At 37.5% G+C, this 18,765-nt stretch overlaps 1 protein-coding gene across 7 annotated transcripts in view; it reads right to left on the bottom strand.

The window, feature by feature from the left end:
* Window positions 1-18,765, bottom strand: part of DYM (dymeclin) — a 437,637-nt gene that overhangs the window by 376,469 nt on the left and 42,403 nt on the right. For all 7 annotated transcript variants that reach the window (XM_037738956.1, XM_017529655.2, XM_017529659.2 and 4 more), the window contains exon 3: window positions 3,283-3,335. In XM_037738956.1, coding sequence (XP_037594884.1) covers window positions 3,283-3,335 — 53 coding nt within the window. The remainder of the gene's footprint in view (window positions 1-3,282; window positions 3,336-18,765) is intronic.

Below are 18,765 nucleotides of genomic sequence, written 5' to 3'. Positions count from 1 at the left end.
GTTGGGGGGAAGTAGGGGAGGGACGGTGGGGGGTGGGGAGCTGGGGAGAGCTAGCAAGGGGAGAAATGCCAGATGTAGGTGATGGGGAGGAAGGCAGCAAATCACACTGCCAGGTGTGTACCTATGCAACAATTTTGCATGTTCTTCACCTGTACCCCAAAACCTAAAATGCAATAAAATAAATAAATGGGAAAAAATAAGTAAATAAATAAAGTAGCCAGACGTTTAAAATTCCATTATTTTCAAAGAAGTAACAATAAGGTTGACAGCTTTCTTCACAACAAAAATAAGAAAAGCTGGAAAATAACAAAAGGACACCTTTAAAGTATGGAAAAGAAATTAATGTCTACTTAAAATTCTATATCCAGCAAGCATACACTTCAAAAGTGAAGAAAAAAATAGAACATTTTTAGACAAACAAAAAGGAAAGAGAGAAAATTGTTGCCAGCAAACTAGCACTTTAAAAAAAGTATTATATTTTCAAAGAGGAAACTTAGCATACTCACATAGCCCTTAAAGTTGACAAGCACTTATACTTATTGATGTGAAAAGAAGCTCCTGATATGCGGCTGAGTGCAAACAACATATAAATAATACCATTTACATAAAATTCTCACAAAAGATTAGCAGTCATTACATATGTACTGTTTAATATGAGATGATTTTTATTTTAGCCATACCATCATATTACAGGAATTTTGGACAATAAATGTGTATCTCTTTTTGCTGTTCCTGAAAGTATTTTTAAACACATAATACATTCCTGATACAATGTCAAGTGAAAAACACAGATTAAGTGTGTGTGTGTGTGTGTGTGTGTTGGATGATATATATAAACTTATATCCATTGAATAAGTAGTAGAAGACAAAATATAAAAATATTAATAATGGCTATGTCAGGGTTTTCAAATTATGAGCAATTACTACCTTGTTTACATTTTAGTATGCTTTTCACATTATACATAATGGGTAAATATTAGTTGCTTTTTTTCACCCCTAGATTTGGAGTCTTGCTCTATTGTCCAGACTGGAGTGTAGTGGCACCATCATGGATCCCTGCAGCCTCAAATTCCTGGGCTCAATCAATCCTCCTGCCTCAGTATCCCTAGGAGCTGAGACTACAGAAGGTGCCATCATGCCTGGCTAAGTTTTTCATATTTTGTGTGTAGAGATGGGGTCTTATTATGTTGCCCAAGCTGGTCTTGAACTCTGACCTCAACCAACCCTCCTGCTTCAGCCTCCTAAGTTACCAGGATTATAGGCATGAGCCACCACTCCCAGCTAATTTCAGTTTTCTTAATGTAATTTTCTTTGTTATTTCATTGTTTTCTTTATTTTGTTATATTTCTCTATTTTTCTTTTAATTTTTTAATTTTTATAAAAACCCAAAGTCACCTTAAAAGCCATTATCACAGTAACTACACTAATAACATTGTTACATAAAACTCCTTAATTTTCAGCAATGAACTGCCACATGGCTTTTGAAAGCCAGCTCTACTTAGCAAAACATTTCCTAAGCTATGGTTGCAAGGCAAGGCAACTACTACAATAACAGTTTTATCATTATCAACATAGTTTGTTTTTTAAAAACAAAAATATTTGGGCCTGGGCACAGTGGCTTATGCCTGTAATATCCCAACACTTTGGGAGTCCAAGGCAGGAGGAGGATGGCATGAGGCCAGTAGCCTGAGACTAGCCTCAGCAACAGAGGAGACCCCCATCTCTACAAAAAATAAAATAAAATCACCAGGCAGGTGTTGTGCCATACACCTGTAGCCCCAGCTTCTCAGGAGGCTGAGGTGGGAGGATCACTAAAGCCCAGGAGGTCAAGGCTGCAGTGAGCCATGATGGCACCAGTGTACTCCAGCCTGGGCAACAAAGCAAGACTCTATCTCTTTAAAAAAAAAAAAAAAAACCAAAAACTGTTTTTAGCAAAATAGCGTATATGGTAATTATCCATATAGCTCGATTTTATTTATTTATTTATTTTTTGAGATGGAATCTTGCTCTATCGCCCAGGCTGGAATGCAGTGGTGCGATCTTGGCTCACTGCAACCTCTGCCTCCCGGGTTCAAGCAATTTCTCTGCCTCAGCCTCTAGAGTAGCTGGGATTACAGGCACCTACCACCATGCCTGGCTAATTTTTGTATTTTTAGTAGAGATGGGGTTTCACCATCTTGGCCAGGCTGGTCTTGAACTCCTGACCTTGTGATCCACCACCTCAGCCTCCCAAAGTGCTGGGATTACAGGCATAAGCCATCACATCCAGCCTACATAGCTCGATTTTAAAACAGAATATTGTTCTCACTTTACACTCCCGTACACTAGGTATTTTACAGACACATTATCTTTCATTTCCAAAGCACCAACACAATCTAACTGCTTGCATTTTAAAAATATATACAATTTCCTTCTAATTGCTACCAACTTGAAAGTTAAGCATTTGAGAAACAAGGCCTGAAAAAGGTAATAGTTGTTGATTCAAATGATTTGAAATAACTACACGCCACACATTGTACTGAGTATTTCTTATTACCTAGTTTTTCCTCATAAGAACCCTGTAAATAGTTGTTCTTATCATCAATTTACATGAGGCAATTAAGGTTCAGCTAATAAGTAGCACAACTGAAATTAAAATCATAAAATGATTCTGGATTCCATGCTCTTTACCATAATACTAAGTTGTTATAGAAGCTCCTAATATATATTTCTAATATATTTTAATAAGTAATAATTATTCTGGTGATAATTACTTATTAGTAATAACAATAACAGCAATTGGTAAATTGTAATAGTAATAGTAGTAACAATAACAGCAATTGGTAAATCACAAAACGAATGGTCCTGTCTTAGCTACATGAATTATCCAGGCAACTACAAAACTAACCTAATTTTTTTTTTTTTTTTTTTTTTTTGTCTTGCTCTGTCACCCAGGCTGGAGTGCAGTGGCATGGTCTTGGCTCACCGCAACCTCTGCCTCCCGGGTTCAAGCGTTTTTTTTGAGTATTTCAAAATTCACAAAAAGAGCAAAGAGTGTCTATGGCTTAGCAGAGTCCATTACCACTACTGCAGATATAGCCAAGAATGTGTCTTATTGCTATTGACTGAAGGGTACCTTCTAGCAGCATCTGTGAATGCCACAAACAGAAAAAAATATTACTATTGCTATCAAAGAAGAAAAATTACTGCATTAATTCAATTCACATTACACTGTCAAAATCTAAAACAAAATTTGAAAACAATGTCCCCACTCACATACACAAACACGTTTTTCCCACTTACCTAGTGACCTGCAGACTGAAATGGTTGCTTCCTCCAAGAGTTTCAATTCGGTACTGGAGAGACAGAAGAATAAAGGTAATTAATGACTACAATACTAAATATGTACACACTAATCAGTTGAAGAAATACATAAAGATAATTTAAAAAATTTAGAAGAAAAATACGATACATAATAATGAATAAGATCAGCAAAACAAAAAAAAAAAGTTAGGCTTTAACTTTCAATTTAATTAGGAAATTTACTATAATTCTAAATATGAGATTCCTAAAGAGAAGAGTTTGAGGCGCCCTGACTGTCGGGCATTGAGGCAGAGGGGAGACTTAGGAAAATTCAATAAAGGCACTCCAAAGTAGAGAGCACAAGACAGGGGCCCTGTGTGCCCGATTCTAAAAGCAGTACTGATTATAGTTTAGAAAGATGCAATTATCTTTAGGAAATACATGCAGTGTCATGATTTCTGCAATACTTTCGAAGAGTTCTACAAAAAAAAAAAAAAAAAGGAAAACGAAGAAATAAGGCAAGAAAAAAGAGATAACACATGTACATTTCGATGGTTTATAAATATATAGAAAAAGACATAAAGAGAGATACAGACATACGAAAACAGATACAAACAAAGACTCAAACTAACACTGAGAAAAGAGGCACAAACAGAGACAGAAATAAAGCTTAGAAGAAAATACGTTTCTTGAGATTGGATTTGACAACAATTTCTTGGATATGACACCAAAAAACACAAGTATCAAAAGAAAAAAACAGACATGCTGGACTTTATCAAAATTAAAAACTCCTGTGCATCAAAGGACACTATCTACAGAGTGAAAAGTCAACTCACAGAACGGAAAACAGTATTTGTAAATCTGATAAGAGACTAATATCCAGAATATACTTTTAAAACTCCTACAACTCAACAACAACGAAAACCAAACAACCCAATTTAAAAATGGACGAATGACTTAAAGAGCCATTTTCCAAAGAGGATATAGAAATGACCAATAAGTACATGAAAACATACTCAACATCACTAGACACTAGGGAAACACAAAACCAGAGTGAATACTACTTCACACCCACTGGGATGGCTTTTATTAAATAAAGAAAGAAAGAAAAAAAAGAAGAGGCTAGGCACGGTGGGCTCATACCGGTAATCCAAGCACTTTGGGAGGCTGAGAGATCACTTGAGGTCAGGAATTCTAGACCAGCCTGGCCAACATGGTGAAACCTCATCTCTACTAAAAATACAAAAATTAGCCAGGCATGATGGTACACACATATAATCCCAGCTACTCAGGAAGCTGTGGCAAGAGAATCACTTGAACCTGGAAGATGGAGGCTGCAGGGAGCCAAGATCATGCCACTGCACTTCAATCTGAGTGACAGAGTCAGACTCTGTCTCAAAAAAAGAAAAAGAAAAAAGAGAAAAGAAAAAAAAAACAAAATAACAAGTGTTAGCAAGGATGCAGAGAAATTAGGACTCTTGTGCCCTGATGATATGTAAAATGATGCAGCCACTATGGCAAAAATATGGTAGTTCCTCCAAAAATTAAACATAAAATTACCACATGACCCAGCAGGTCTACTTCTGGGTAGACACCAAAAAGAAGTGAAAGGAGGGTCTTTAAGAGATAGTTGTACACTCATGTTCATAGCAACACCATTAACAATAGCCAAGAGGTAGAAGTAACCCACGTGTCTACCAACAGATAGATGGATAAATGAAATGTACATATACACAATGGAATATTATTCAGTCTTAAGAAATAAGGAATTTCAATATATGCTACAACATGAATGAACCTTGAAGACATTATGCTAAGTGAAATAAGCCAGCCACAAAAAAGATAAATATTGTATGATTCCTCTTATATGAGGCTCCTAGAGGAGTTAAACCCATAGAGAAAAAGTAGAAAGGTGGTTGCCAGGGGCTGGGGATGGGAGAATAGGGAATTAGTATTTAGTCAGTACAGAGTTTTGGTTTGCCAAGATGAAAAAGTTTTAGAGATGGATGGTGTTAATGGCTGCACAATAATGTGAATATACTTAATGTCACAGAGCTATAGAGTTTAAAATGGTTACAATGATTATTTTATGTTTTGCATATTTCACCACAATTTTTTAAGTGCATTCCAACTCCAGTTCAACTACTTACTAGATAGCTGACCTTGGGCTGGTTCATTAATTCTTTATGTCTTAATTTCCTCATATACAAAACAGAGATAGTAACACTACCCTTCATAAGACTATTATGATTAAATTATGTAATGTTGATAAAGCACTTAGAACAGTGTCTGGCACAAAGTAAATCCTCAATAAATGATAGATTCTGTCCCATTTGTCTGTGTTTGTTTTTATGCCGGTACCATGCTGTTTGGTTACTACTGCTTTGTAGTATATTTTGAAATCCGGTTATGTAATGCCTCCAGATTTGCTTTTTTTGCTCAAATATGCTTTGGCTACTCTGGGTCTTCTGTGTTTCCACAGAAATTTTAGAATTTTTTTTTCTATTTCTGTGAAAAATGTCACTGGTGTTTTGATAAGGATTGCATTGAATCTGTAGATGACTTTAGATAGCATAAACATTTTAACAATATTTATTCTCCGGTTACATAGCAAGGGATATTCTTTGCATTTATTTATGTCTCCTTCCATTTTTTTCATCAATATCTTATAGTTTTCATCACAGAGATCTTTACCTCCTCAGTTAAATTTACTGCTAGTTGTTTTTTTAATAGCTACTGTAAATGTATTACCTTCTTTATTTCTTTTTTAGATAGTTCAACAGAATCAAGAGCCCAGAAATAAATCCACACATGATTTTTGGCAAAGGCATCAAGAATACATAGTGGGGAAAGAACAGTCCCTTCGATAAATGGTACTTGGAAAACTGAATATTCACATGGAGAAAAATGAAACTAGATCCTTATCTCTATCCACTTAGAAAAATCAACTCAAAATACAGACTTAAATGTAAGACCTGAAACTATGAAACTACTTGAAGAAAACTTAGGTGAAATGCTTCAAGACATTGGTCTGGAAAGGACTTGTTGGGTAAGAGCTCAAAAGCACAGAGAACAAAAGCAAACATAGACAAATAGGATTATATCAAACTAAAAAGCTTCTGTACAACAAAGGAAACAACAAAGTGAAGAGACAATCCACAGAATAGTAGAAAATATTTACAAACTATGCATCTGACAAGGGACTCATCCAGGATACACTCAACTCAACAGAAAAAATATATGTATCATTTTAAAATGAACAAAAGATCTAGATAGACACTTCTCAAAAGACAACACATAAATGGCAACAGGTATATGAAAAATATGCTCATCACCACTAATCACCAGAAAAAGGCAAATCAAAATCACAATGAGATATCACACCACCCATCAGAACAGCTATTATTAAAAAGACAAAAAATTACAAACATTGGCAAGGATGCAGAAAAAGGGAAACTCTTATACAATGCTGGTAGGTGTTATAATTTGGATGTTTAATCCCCACAAACCTCATATTGAAATCTGATCCCCAGTGTCAGAGGTGGGGCCTAATGGGAAGTGTTTGGGTCATGGAGGCAGACCCCTTATGAACAGACTGATGCCCTCCCTCAGGAGTAACTTCTCACTCTATTCCCATTAGTACTGGTTGTGAAAATGAGCCTGGCATCTCCCTGCCCCATTGCTCATTTTCTCATTGTATCCTATCTGTACACACCAGCTCCCTTTCACCTCTGCCATGAGTGGAAGCAGCCTGAGGCCCTCATCAGATGCAGATGCTGGTGCCGGCCAGCAGAAATGTGAGCCAAATAAACCTCTTTTCTTTATAAATTACCCAGCCTCTGGTATTCCTTTATAGCCACACAAAACAGACCAAGACAGTAGAAAAGTAAATTCGTATCGCCACTAAGGACAACAGTAGAGAAGTTTTCCAACAAGCTAAAAATAGAACTACCATAAAATCCAATAATCCCACTACTGGATATAAACATTGAGTATCCCCCACCCAAAATGCTTGAGATCAGGAGCATTTCTGATTTCAGACTTTTTTTTCCTGATTTTGGAATATTTGCATTATAGTTGAGCATCCCTAATCCAAAAATCCAAAATCCAAAATAGCACAATGAGCATTATCCTCTAAGCATCAGGTCAGTGCTCAAAAAGTTTTGGATTTTGGAGCATTCTGGATTTCAGATTTTTGGATTAGGGATACTCAACCTCTACATCCTAAGGAAATGAAATTGGTATGTCAAACAGATATCTGCACTGCCATGTTTACTGCAGCATTATTCACAATTGCCAAGATATAGAATCAACCTAAGTATCCATCAACAGATGGATGGATTTTTTTTTAATGAGGTACATATACACAATGGAATACTATTCAGCCATAAAAATAAATGAAATCCTGTCATTTGCAGCACCTGGATAAACCCACAAGACATTAAGTGAAATAAGTCAAGCACAAAAGGCAAAAACCACATGATCTCACTGATCTGTAAAAACTTAAAAAGTTGATCCCATAGAGGTAAAGAGTATAACAGTGGTACCAGAGGCTCAGTAGGTCAGGCAGGGAGAGGGAGAGAGGTCAACAGGTACAGTTACATTAGATAAGAGGGTTAAGTTCTGGTGTTCTATTACACAGTAAGGTGACTACGGTTAACAATAATTACTTTACATTTCAAAATGGCTAAAATAACTTTGAACATTCTCACCACAAAGAAATAACAAGTGTTTGAGGTGATGGATATGCTAATTGCCCTGATTTAATCAGCACCCAATGTATACATGTATCAAAACATCATATAGTAGCCCATAAATACGTGTAATTATGCGTCAGTTAACAAAATAAAACTTTTTTTAAATGATAGCTATTATTTATCCCAAAATGTAGCAGTTTCCCCATAGTTAATAAATTAAAATAATGCCTCACATTTGTTTAACCCTTTAAATATCTTTCAAAACACTTTCAAATAAATACATTGGTGCAATTAAATCCCATGAAAATCTCTAAGGAGCAAGACCATTATAAACCTTATTTTTATAGATAAGCAAACTGAGGCATCCAAGGAGTTTAAAGTAAAATTCCAGGAATCAGAAGTCTGAGAAAAACAAGAACCAGCTTTAGAGCCTGGTGACTTGGTTGAAAATTATGTTTTCTTTCTGCCAGTACACATGGTTCAGCAAATTCTCCAAATGGGCAAGGCTTTTGTGGCAGCTTTAAAACCCCTCCAGAGTTCTTTTCTGTTACTGGTGAAGTGCACTTTTAAAAAAAGTGGCTCATAGCATCATGGTTTTTGACAAGAAATTTTTAGAAAAACTGTGGAAGAAAACGGATTGCTCTTAGTTCTAGCCACACGTAGTTGCTGACCACCTGAAATGGTCCAAACTGAGATGTGCTGAGGTATAAAATACATTCCAGATTTCAAATATTTTTCAAAGAATATAAAACATTTCATTATTAATTTTATGTTCATAAAATTACAATACCTGGGAAATTGGGATTAAATAAAATACATTAAAATTAAATTCACCGGTTTCATTTTACTTTTTCAATGTGGCTACTACAAAACTTTAAATTACATATGTGGCTTACCTTTTATTTCTGCTGGACAGAGCTGTTAGAACCTCCCAGCAATTAAAGGCAGTGACATGTATAAGAAATATCATACATACACACAAAGCTAAGACCTACTAACTACTTTAGTGAATATGCCATTACCTTAAGAGTCTCAGATTATATGTATATTTTATACTGTCTTTTTAACCTTACATCTTTAAGTTTCATCTAAGATTGACTTGTTTTTTGACAAGGTAACCTAGAAGTGATCCTATGATATAGTTTATGGATAGTAATTTATGGAGACTCACCATGTTAGATATTTTTTAAGTGTCTGCCAGCCTTACAGGTTCTCTCTGCTGTCTATCTGCTGCCTCCCCACCCTCTTTTCTATCTTCCCACCTACTTTTCAGAGGTGAGCAGAGGCAGACAGATATGTGCAGTATGTCTCTGCTTCTGGCCACAGCTGGCTGGTTCAGGGACAGACATCTAACCCAAGCCTAGCCCAAGTCTTAGAGAATTTAGAATTGAGATGGAAAGACAGGCTTTCCATTTGGCTGGAACTTGGCTACATAGCTGAGGGCTGTGGGAGGCCATCCTCTACCCACAGAGTGGCAGAGAAAACCATTTAGTAAGAAAGATGAGTAAAAGAGCTTTGCAGAAAGCAAGAGACATAAACAGAAAGGACTCTCAGGATTACTGATGGCTTTCCAATTCTTGGGACCAGTTCTTCCAGAAGCATAGATGTGTTCCTGACCTTGGATTCTATGAGACACTCCAGTCTCTTCATTACACCTTCCCCTTTCTCTGGCATATACTAAGTAAAATTGATTTTTGTTAACAGCCATTAGACTTCTAATTAATAAATCACTGTGATCAGATTTAATGATGCACATTAGTAGTTGGCAAGAAGTGGGAACTATGAATTACTCAGTTTATTGGATATTCAGACAAAAAGTAAAAGAGGTACAAAATGCAAAGGACTGTAAAAAGCTTTATGAAATTAATAACTAGACCACATGCATAAAATCTATTTCACTTGTGCTTCCACTTACTTCAGTCAATGGCACTCTCTTTTAAAACTGACTGGAACCAAGAGTTTCCATTATACACATGTGGCTATCATCATCTAAGCTGCTAAATTTGTTCATTCAGCAAAGATTGCCTGGGTGCCTAGGTCATGCTAGGCTCTGTGAAGGATGCTGCCTCTGCCTCCAGGCTATATGGAGGAATGAAGAGGCAAACAGAGAAGTATGAATCCTCAAACCAGCCCTGTGTGTGAGCTCACAGGATGTACACTCATGTACCATAGGAGGAATCAAAGAGGCCATCTTGGAGGAAGTAACTATTCTTCCTGAAGGGCCAAGAGAAGTCAGGCAGTCAGAACGCAAGAATAGCATATGCAGAGGCATGGCAGTCACAGACAGTCTGGCATGCCCTGGGGAGTGGTGGTTAATCAACACAGGGGAATGGCAAACTACAAAGCTGGAAAAGTATTCTGGGTGGCTATAGTATGAAGTTCAATCTCTTCACTCTTGTTTTGGGTATAAACAAAAACCAAAACAGGGCTCTGGTTTATTTTTAACACATTATTAGCCTGAAAAAGGGATTAATTCCAACACATATTAGTGAGGTTGGTTTGGACATCACTTCTTCCAGGAAGCCTTCTTTTATCAGGTCTCACCTAAGATGAGGTGAGAAGCCCATTCTCCACCACAAAAGCACTCAATCATAAAACTGGGCATGTGGCAGTAAGGTTGCCCAATTGCTTGTCTATGGCCCCCACTAGATTGTGGGCTCCTTGTTCATCACAGTATTCCCAGCCTGGTACACCACTCAGACCTTCACTACCAGAAGACAGAATTATTTCCCTTGGCTCCTTAGGAGATACTTCCCAGTCTCTAGCCCTCAAGGCAAGGTCTGCCTCTCAAGTTTAAATTTCTGCTAACATATTTTTTAAAGAAATTTATTTCTTTTACTTATTTTTTGAGACGAAGTCTTCTTTTGTCACCCAGGCTGGAATGCAGTGGGTGATCTTGGCTCACTACAACCTCTGCCTCCCAGGCTCAAGCAATCCTCCTACCTTAGCCTCCCAAGTATCTGGGATTATAGGTGCTTGCCACCACACCTGGCTAATTTTTTTTTTATTTTTAGTAGAGATGAGATTTCACCATGTTGGCCAGGCTGGTCTTGAACTCCTGACCTCAGGTGATCCACCTACCTCGGCCTCCCAAAGTGCTGGAATTACAGGCGTGAGCCACCACATCTGGACTAAAAGACATTTATTTCTTTCCAAATGTAAAAGAGCATATTCTTTTGAAGCAGTCTGATTGTCAGAATTATTATCTGGAAAGCTCCCCGCTATGGTGAGCAAGCCAGCACCTGCCACTTTGTGACTATGTCCCTCAGGCCTGAATCCCCCAACATATGGCCACAATCTGAAACAACATCACTGCCACTGCCTCATTCAACAATCACCATTTTAGGGCTGAAAGACCTTCAGAGCCCACACTATAAGCTTCAAGAGAACAGGACAATCTCATTCACTCATACATCCCCCACATGCCTGATGCAGTGGCTCAGCCAGAAAGGAAAAAAAAAAAAAACTTGGTAATTATTTATTAACTGAAGGAGTCAGAGAGCTCTGTTTGTTGCAGGATGCCTGCAATTTCTGCACTCTGAAGTGTTACTTATTTCTACAAAGGAAATCAGACAGGCACACCCCTGCCAAAAGCAACACACCGATTTGTTATAATAGAATTCCTTTCCTCTCATCCTTCCATCCTTCAATTTTCTAAACTTCTTGGAACATTTTAAGAATAATCTGCTTTCCCATTTGCTTGATTTAGAGCTATAACGAGGTGGTAAGGAAGTGGGGTGGTTGGTAACTGTTGCTGCCTGTTACAAGCATCTATGCACAGTACTGTTTTAGTTAAACAAATGAGCTCAGATGTTCTGGCAGCAGGCAACTAACAAATCATCATTTGCAGTAAATAAAAGTAAAATGGTACTGTAAAAATATGCCAGTGTTTCCAAGAATATTACAATTAGAAACCAAATGTTGTTTCTGAAGGCAGATTTGGGCAGTAAAAACATGTAAAAGGCGGCAAAAGGCAGTGTCAAGTATTAATACTAATTCAGACTAAATAAATTAATATCACACAGTATACTTCCGGCTTAAGGTACACTTAAATTTCATACCTCCAGGTCAATTTGAAAACTGTCCATAGTGGGAAATTAGGGATAAATACTTAAAACTAGTAATCTCTTAGTCCAAGTGGCTAAACAAACTAAACTCTCAACAATCATACGGATCCAATGACCAGGTGCGACTCTCCCTGAAGCAATGCTCTTACTAGAAGTCTTCTTCTCAGAGGACGGCCACACTATCACTCTGGCAGTGACATAAACAGATGGGAGTCACAAAACTGGAATCCCATTTTGTTTGTTTTCAGTGATACATAATAACTGTAAATATTTGTGGGATACATGTGGTATTTTGATACGTGTACACAGGGTGTAATGATCCAATCAGGGTAACTGGGACATCATTGAGATGATTCTCAAGTATTTATCATTTCTTTGTGTCAGTTTTGCTGGTGATATCACAATGAACAATGACTATGGGACTGGAGAACTATGCCCAAGAATTATTCTCTCTCTTTCCCTCTACACACACACACACACACACACACACACACACACACACACACAGAGAGAGAGAAAGAGAGAGAGAGAAGGTTAAGAACCTTCACTGCGCTACTTGGAAGATAATTTAGTAAGGAAGCAGTTATGAAAATTTTTACAACTAGGCTGGGTGCAGTGGCTCACGCCTGTAATCCCAACCCTTAGGGAGGCCAAGGCAGGTGGATCACCTGAAGTCAGGAGTTCGAGACCAGCCTGGCCAACATGGCAAAACTCTGTCTCTACTAAAAATACAAAAATTAGCTGGGTATGGTGATCTGTGCTTATAATCCCAGCTACTTGGGAGGCTGAGGCAGGAGAATCACTTGAACCCAGGAGGTGGAGGTTGCAGTGAGCCAAGATCAGGACATTGTACTCCAGCCTGGGTGACAAGAGGAAAACTCCATCTTAAAAAAAAAAAAAATGTTCACAACTATAGGGAAAGCTCTTAAACATTACCATTGCCACTTCTGGGCTATATTCTATTTGCTTTCTTCCTTTGATTTCATGAAGAGAATCTCCCTAGGGAAACAGCTGTCATCAACCTCAACCTCATACCTTCTACATGCTTCCACAGGAGCTTATGCTACAAAATTCCAACAATGATCACCAATAATACAACCAAGTTATTTCTAAGTTATGTCTCAATCAATGTAATCTATGCCATCTCTACTGAGCCTACCAACATATATTATGACAAAGTTACCAGGAAATGTAGGTTGCAAAGAAGACTGGTAAGGTAAGTCAGAGCAAAAGAATGAACTATCCCTAAAGAAGAAAAAAACAAAAACAAAAAAAAACAGAATGAAGTATCTTTATGTCATGCTAAGGAGTTTGGATTCCATCCTATATCTAATGGGGAGTCACTAAGCAGAAAATAAAATGCAAACACTAACAAAACTCTTAGAGCAGCAGCCAGATGACCCGGGTATATAATGGTTAAATATCTGACCCTAGCTACAACCATCTTGAGATTTTAGGGGGAAAAAAAAAAAAGATGAGAATGACAGAAATAATCGTAACGTCTCCACTAGTGCATATGGTAAAGTCTAACCATGTGCCCACAACAATCCCTATATAATTAACCACTGCCGCCAAGTGTCCAGCTAGTAGATTTGGATGAATCGCCGTTACTAAATCATAACACAGTCAAGTACATCATCTTTAAAAATTCTTGTTTAATTCCACTAAAATTCTAGACCAAATTGAAATACTAGGAAGAAATTCGAACAGCAAGAATATGGAATGTCTCTGCACTCACTGTATTTACAGGCAGATCATGTTTAAAATATATACACTTAGTGTACTCTATCTCTCAGTTTAACCACTGCCATAAATTAACAAACTCCTGCACACTGTTCACATAGATTTCCAATCATGTGCTTGTTACTGAAAAGCAGGTATGTCCCTGGTATAATAGAAAGAGATCAGTTTTTGAAGCAGCATATTTAAGTTCCAACTTCTTCAGTAACTATTGGTTACCTAGCCACGTTACTTAATTTGAGAATCTCGGTCCTCATCTGTAAAATAAAGGTAAAGATGCCACCAACTCACAGGACAGCAATGAAGATGATATGGCAATGTGTGGAAAGTGCCCAGCACACAGCTCAATAAATGTGAGTTCCCTAACTCCCCAACAACAACAAAACCCTCAAGTATTAAACTGTCAAGTATTTATTTAACCCTTAATACACACTTAAATTACTAAAGTAACTTATCAGCCTTCCCTTATCTTCCCCTGCATCGGGCAGGAGGAGAGAATAAATATCATCTAGTAATTTTGAAATGATTATACACTTTGAAATAATACCAAAGCAGCTCTATTAAACAACTGTAGGTAATCTACTTTGATTTTATTTACATTAATGGTTCATTACAGTAGAAGTACAAACCTAGCAGATGACAAAATCAATATCCTTGTTCACATCCAGAAAAATTCTCAGTATCAAGCACCTTATATTCGTATGTTTTATAGTTTACAAGTTAGTTCTGAATATTTCATTTGAAACAGCCATCTTGTGAAAAAGGAATAATAGATAGTATTTCTATTATAGGTGAGACATTGGCACTGATAAAGAAAATACTAAGTGGTGGAACAAAGACATAAGTCTAGGTTATTTTATACTACTTTTTAAAAATTTCAACTTTTATTTTAGATTCAGGGGGGTACATGTGCAGGTTTGTTACATGGGTATATGGTATGATGCTGAGATTTGGGATATGAATGATCCCATCACTCAGGTAGTGAGCATAGTACCCAACAGATTTTTAACGCTTGTCCCTTTCCTTCTTCCCCCCATAGCAGCCCCCAGTATCTATTGTTGTCATCTTTATATACATAAGTAATCAATGTTTAGTTTTCACTTATATGTAAGAACATGCAGTATTTGGTTTTCTGTTCCTATGTTAATTTGCTTAGGATAATGGCCTCTAGCTGCATCCATGTTGCTTGCAAAAAATATTATTTCATTCTTTTTATGGCTGCATAATATTCCATGGCATATATATATATCACATTTTCTTTATCCAATCCGCTGTTGCTTTTTCTGTTTTGCTGTTGTTTTGTTGTTTATGATGTTTTTTAGATGGTGTTTCACTCTTGTTGCCCAGGCTAGAGTGCAATGGTGATCTCAGCTCACTGCAACCTCCACCTCTCAGATTCAAGCAATTCTCCTGCCTCAGCCTCCTGAGTAGCTGGGATTACAGGTGTAAGCAACCACACCTGGCTAATTTTTGCATTTTCAGTAGAAGTGGGGTTTCACCATGTTGGCCAGGCTGGTCTTGAACTCCTGACCTGAAATGATCTGCCCACCTCAGCCTCCCAAAGTGCTGGGATTAGAGGCAGGAGCCACTGCACCCAGCCAGTAATCCAACGTTGAAAGGCACCTAGGTTGATTTGATGTCTTTGCTATTGCAAATACTGCTGCGATCAATATACAAGTACATATGTCTTTTTGGTACAATTATTTATTTTCTTTTGAATATATACCCAGTAATAGGATTGCTGGGTGAAATGGTAATTCTGTTTTAAGTTCTTTGAGAATTCTCCGGACTGTTTTCCATGGTGGCTGAACTAATTTACATTCTCATCAGTGATGTATAAGCATTCCCTTTTCTCCGCAGCCTCACCAGCATCTGTTGTTTTTTTGCCCTGTTAATAACAGCCATTGTGACTGGTGTGAGATGGCAAATCACTGTGGTTTTGATTTGCTTTTCTCTAATGATTAATGATGTGGAGCACTTTTTCATATATTTGTTGGCTTCTTAAATGTCTCCTGTTGAAAACTGTCCATTCATGTCTTTTCCCCACTTTCTAATGGGGTTTTTCAGTTTTTGCTTATTAAACTGTTTATATTCCTTATAGATTTTGGATGTTAGATGTTTGTTGAATGCAGTTTGCAAATATTTTCTTCCATTCTGTAGGCTGTCTGTTTACTCTGTTGACAGTTTATTTTGCTGTGCAGATGCTCTTTAAACAGATTCCACGTGTTAATTTTTGTTTTTGTTGCGATTGCTTTTCAGGACTTAGTCACAAATTCTTTCCCACGGCCGATGTCCAGAATGGTGTTTCCTAGGTTTCCTTGTAGGACTCTTACAGTTCGAGTTCCTGCATTTAAATCTTGAATCCATCTTCAGTCAAACTTTTTATATGGTGAAAGGTAGGGGTCCAGTTTCATTATTCTGCATATGGCTAGCCAGCTCTCCCAGCACCATTTATTGAATAGGAAGCCGTTTCCTTATTGCTTACTTTTGTCCACTTTGACAAAGATCAGATAGCTGTAGGTGTAGGACTTTATTTCTCTATTCTGTTCCGTTGGTCTGTTTTTGTGCCAGTACCACGCTGGTTTTTGTTACTGTAGCCTTATAATATAGTTTGAAGTCAAATAATATGATGCCTCCAGGTTTGTTCTTTTTGCTTAGGATCATTTTAGCTATTCAAGCTCTTTTTTTGGTTACATATGGTTTTTTGAACAGCTTTTTTCTAATTCTGTGAAAAATGACATGGTAGTTTCATAAGAATTGTATTGAATCTGTGGGCTGCTTCAGAGAGTATGGCCATTTTAACAATGTTAATTCTTCCAATCCATGAGTATAAAATGTTTTTTCCATTTGTGTTGTCTATGATTTTTTTCAGCAGTGTTTTCTTGTTCTTCTTACAGGGATCTTCCACCTCCTTGGATAGATGTATTCCTAGATATTTTGTTTTTTTGTGAAGCTGTTGTAAATGGGATTGCATTCTTGATTTGGCTATAAGCTTGAACATTATCAATGCATAGAAATGCTACTGATTTTTGTACATTGATTTCATATCCTACTGAAGTCATTTATCTCCTCTAGGAGCCTTCTGGAGGAGTTCTTAGGATTTTCTAGAAGTATACTGCCAGCAAAGACAGATGGTTTGACTTCTTCTTTTCTTATTTGGGTACTTTTTATTTCTTTCTCTTGTCTGATTGTTCAGGCTAGATGTCCATAATTTTTTTTTTTTAAGAAAGAAAATGGCTATTACTTTGGCTGTGCATGGTGGCTCATGCCTGTAATCCCAGCATTTTGGGAGGCCAAGACAGGCAGATGACCTGAGGTCAGGAGTTCAAGACCAGTCTGGCCCCAACATGGTGAAACCCCATTTCTACTAAAACAACAAAAATTAGCCAGATGTAATGGCTCATGACTATAATCCCAGCTACTCGGAAGGTTGAGACATGATAATTACTAGAACCTGGGAGATGGAGGTTTCAGAGAGCCGAGATCACACCACTGCACTCCAACCTGAGTGACACAGTGAAACTCTGTCTCAAAAAAAAAAAAGAAAAATGAAAGAAGTGGCTATTACTTTTTATTATTGTAAAAATGAACCATCCCAAAATCACAAGGAGGTAACACTACATACCTATCAAAATTGCAAAAATAAAAAATAGTGACATCATCAAATGCCAGTGAGGAGGCAGATAAACTGGCTCTCTCATACATTGCTGGTGGGAAAGTAAAGTGACACAACCACTCTGGAAAGCCATTTGGCAATTTCCTATAAAGCTAAATATGCACTAACTATACAACACAGCAACTGCACTCTTGAACACTCATCTCAAAGAAATGAAAACTTATGTTCACTCAAAAACTTGTACATGAATTTCGAAGCAGTTTTATTCATTACAGCCAAAAAAGTGGTAATGATCCAAATGTCCCTCAATGAGTGACTGCCTAAACAAAGTATACAACTTAGCAATTAAAAATGAATGAACAAGTGAGACCCATGATAACTTCTAATGGATCTCAAAGACACTATGCTGAGTGAAAAGAGCCCGTCTCAAAATATTACGTAATGTAAAATTTCATTTATATAATATTGCTGAAATAAAACTACAGAGATGGAAAACTGATTAGTGGCTGCCAGGGATTAGGTATGGGGATGGGGAAGAGAGGATGGGTGTGGCTACAAAGGGTAAGTACTGTATCTTGATCATGGTTGGTTACATAAATCTGCTCACATGATAAAATTGTATAGAACTTTACATAAACATGCAAATGAATAACTGTGTTAGTCCATTTTGCATGGCTATAAAAGAATACCTGAGCCTCAATAATTTATAAAGAAAAGAGTTTTAATTTGTTCACGGTTCTGCAAGTTGTATAGGAAGCATGATGTTAGCATCTGCTCAGCTTCTGGTAAGGCCTCAGGAAGTTTAACATCATTGCAGAAGGTGCAGAGCCAGCATATCACATGGCAAGAAGAAGCAGGAGAGAGAGCGAGGGAAGAGATGCCATACTCTTTTAAACAACTAGATCTTGTGTGAACCAACTGAGCAAGAATTCACTCATCACCAGGGGGATGGCACCAGTCATTCACGAGGGATCTGCCACCATGACCAAACACTTCTCACCAAGCCCTACCTACCTCCAATACTGGAGGCCACATTTCAACATGATATTAGGAGGGGACAAAAATATCCAAACCATATTACTAACTGCTAAAATCTCAATCAGCTCTGGGGATTGTACCAACTGATTGTCAGTTTCCTATTTTTTATACTGTACTGCAGTTATACAAGATGTTACTGTTGGAGGAACTATAGGAGCTAAAGAACCACCCTGTACATTTTTGCAACTTCTCATCAACCTAAATTATTTCCAAGTAAGTTTTAAAAACTGAACCAGTCAGGTGCAGTGGCACATGCCTGTAGTGCCAGCTACTCAGGAGGCTGAAGGGAGAGGACACCTTGAGTCCAGGAATTCAAGAACAGCCT

This window comes from Cebus imitator, unplaced genomic scaffold, assembly GCF_001604975.1.
Source record: "Cebus imitator isolate Cc_AM_T3 unplaced genomic scaffold, Cebus_imitator-1.0 Scaffold60, whole genome shotgun sequence".
Lineage (NCBI taxonomy): Eukaryota > Metazoa > Chordata > Mammalia > Primates > Cebidae > Cebus > Cebus imitator.
The sequence above is the reverse complement of the archived record's forward strand: the minus strand, read 5'-3'. Positions and strand labels throughout refer to the sequence as shown.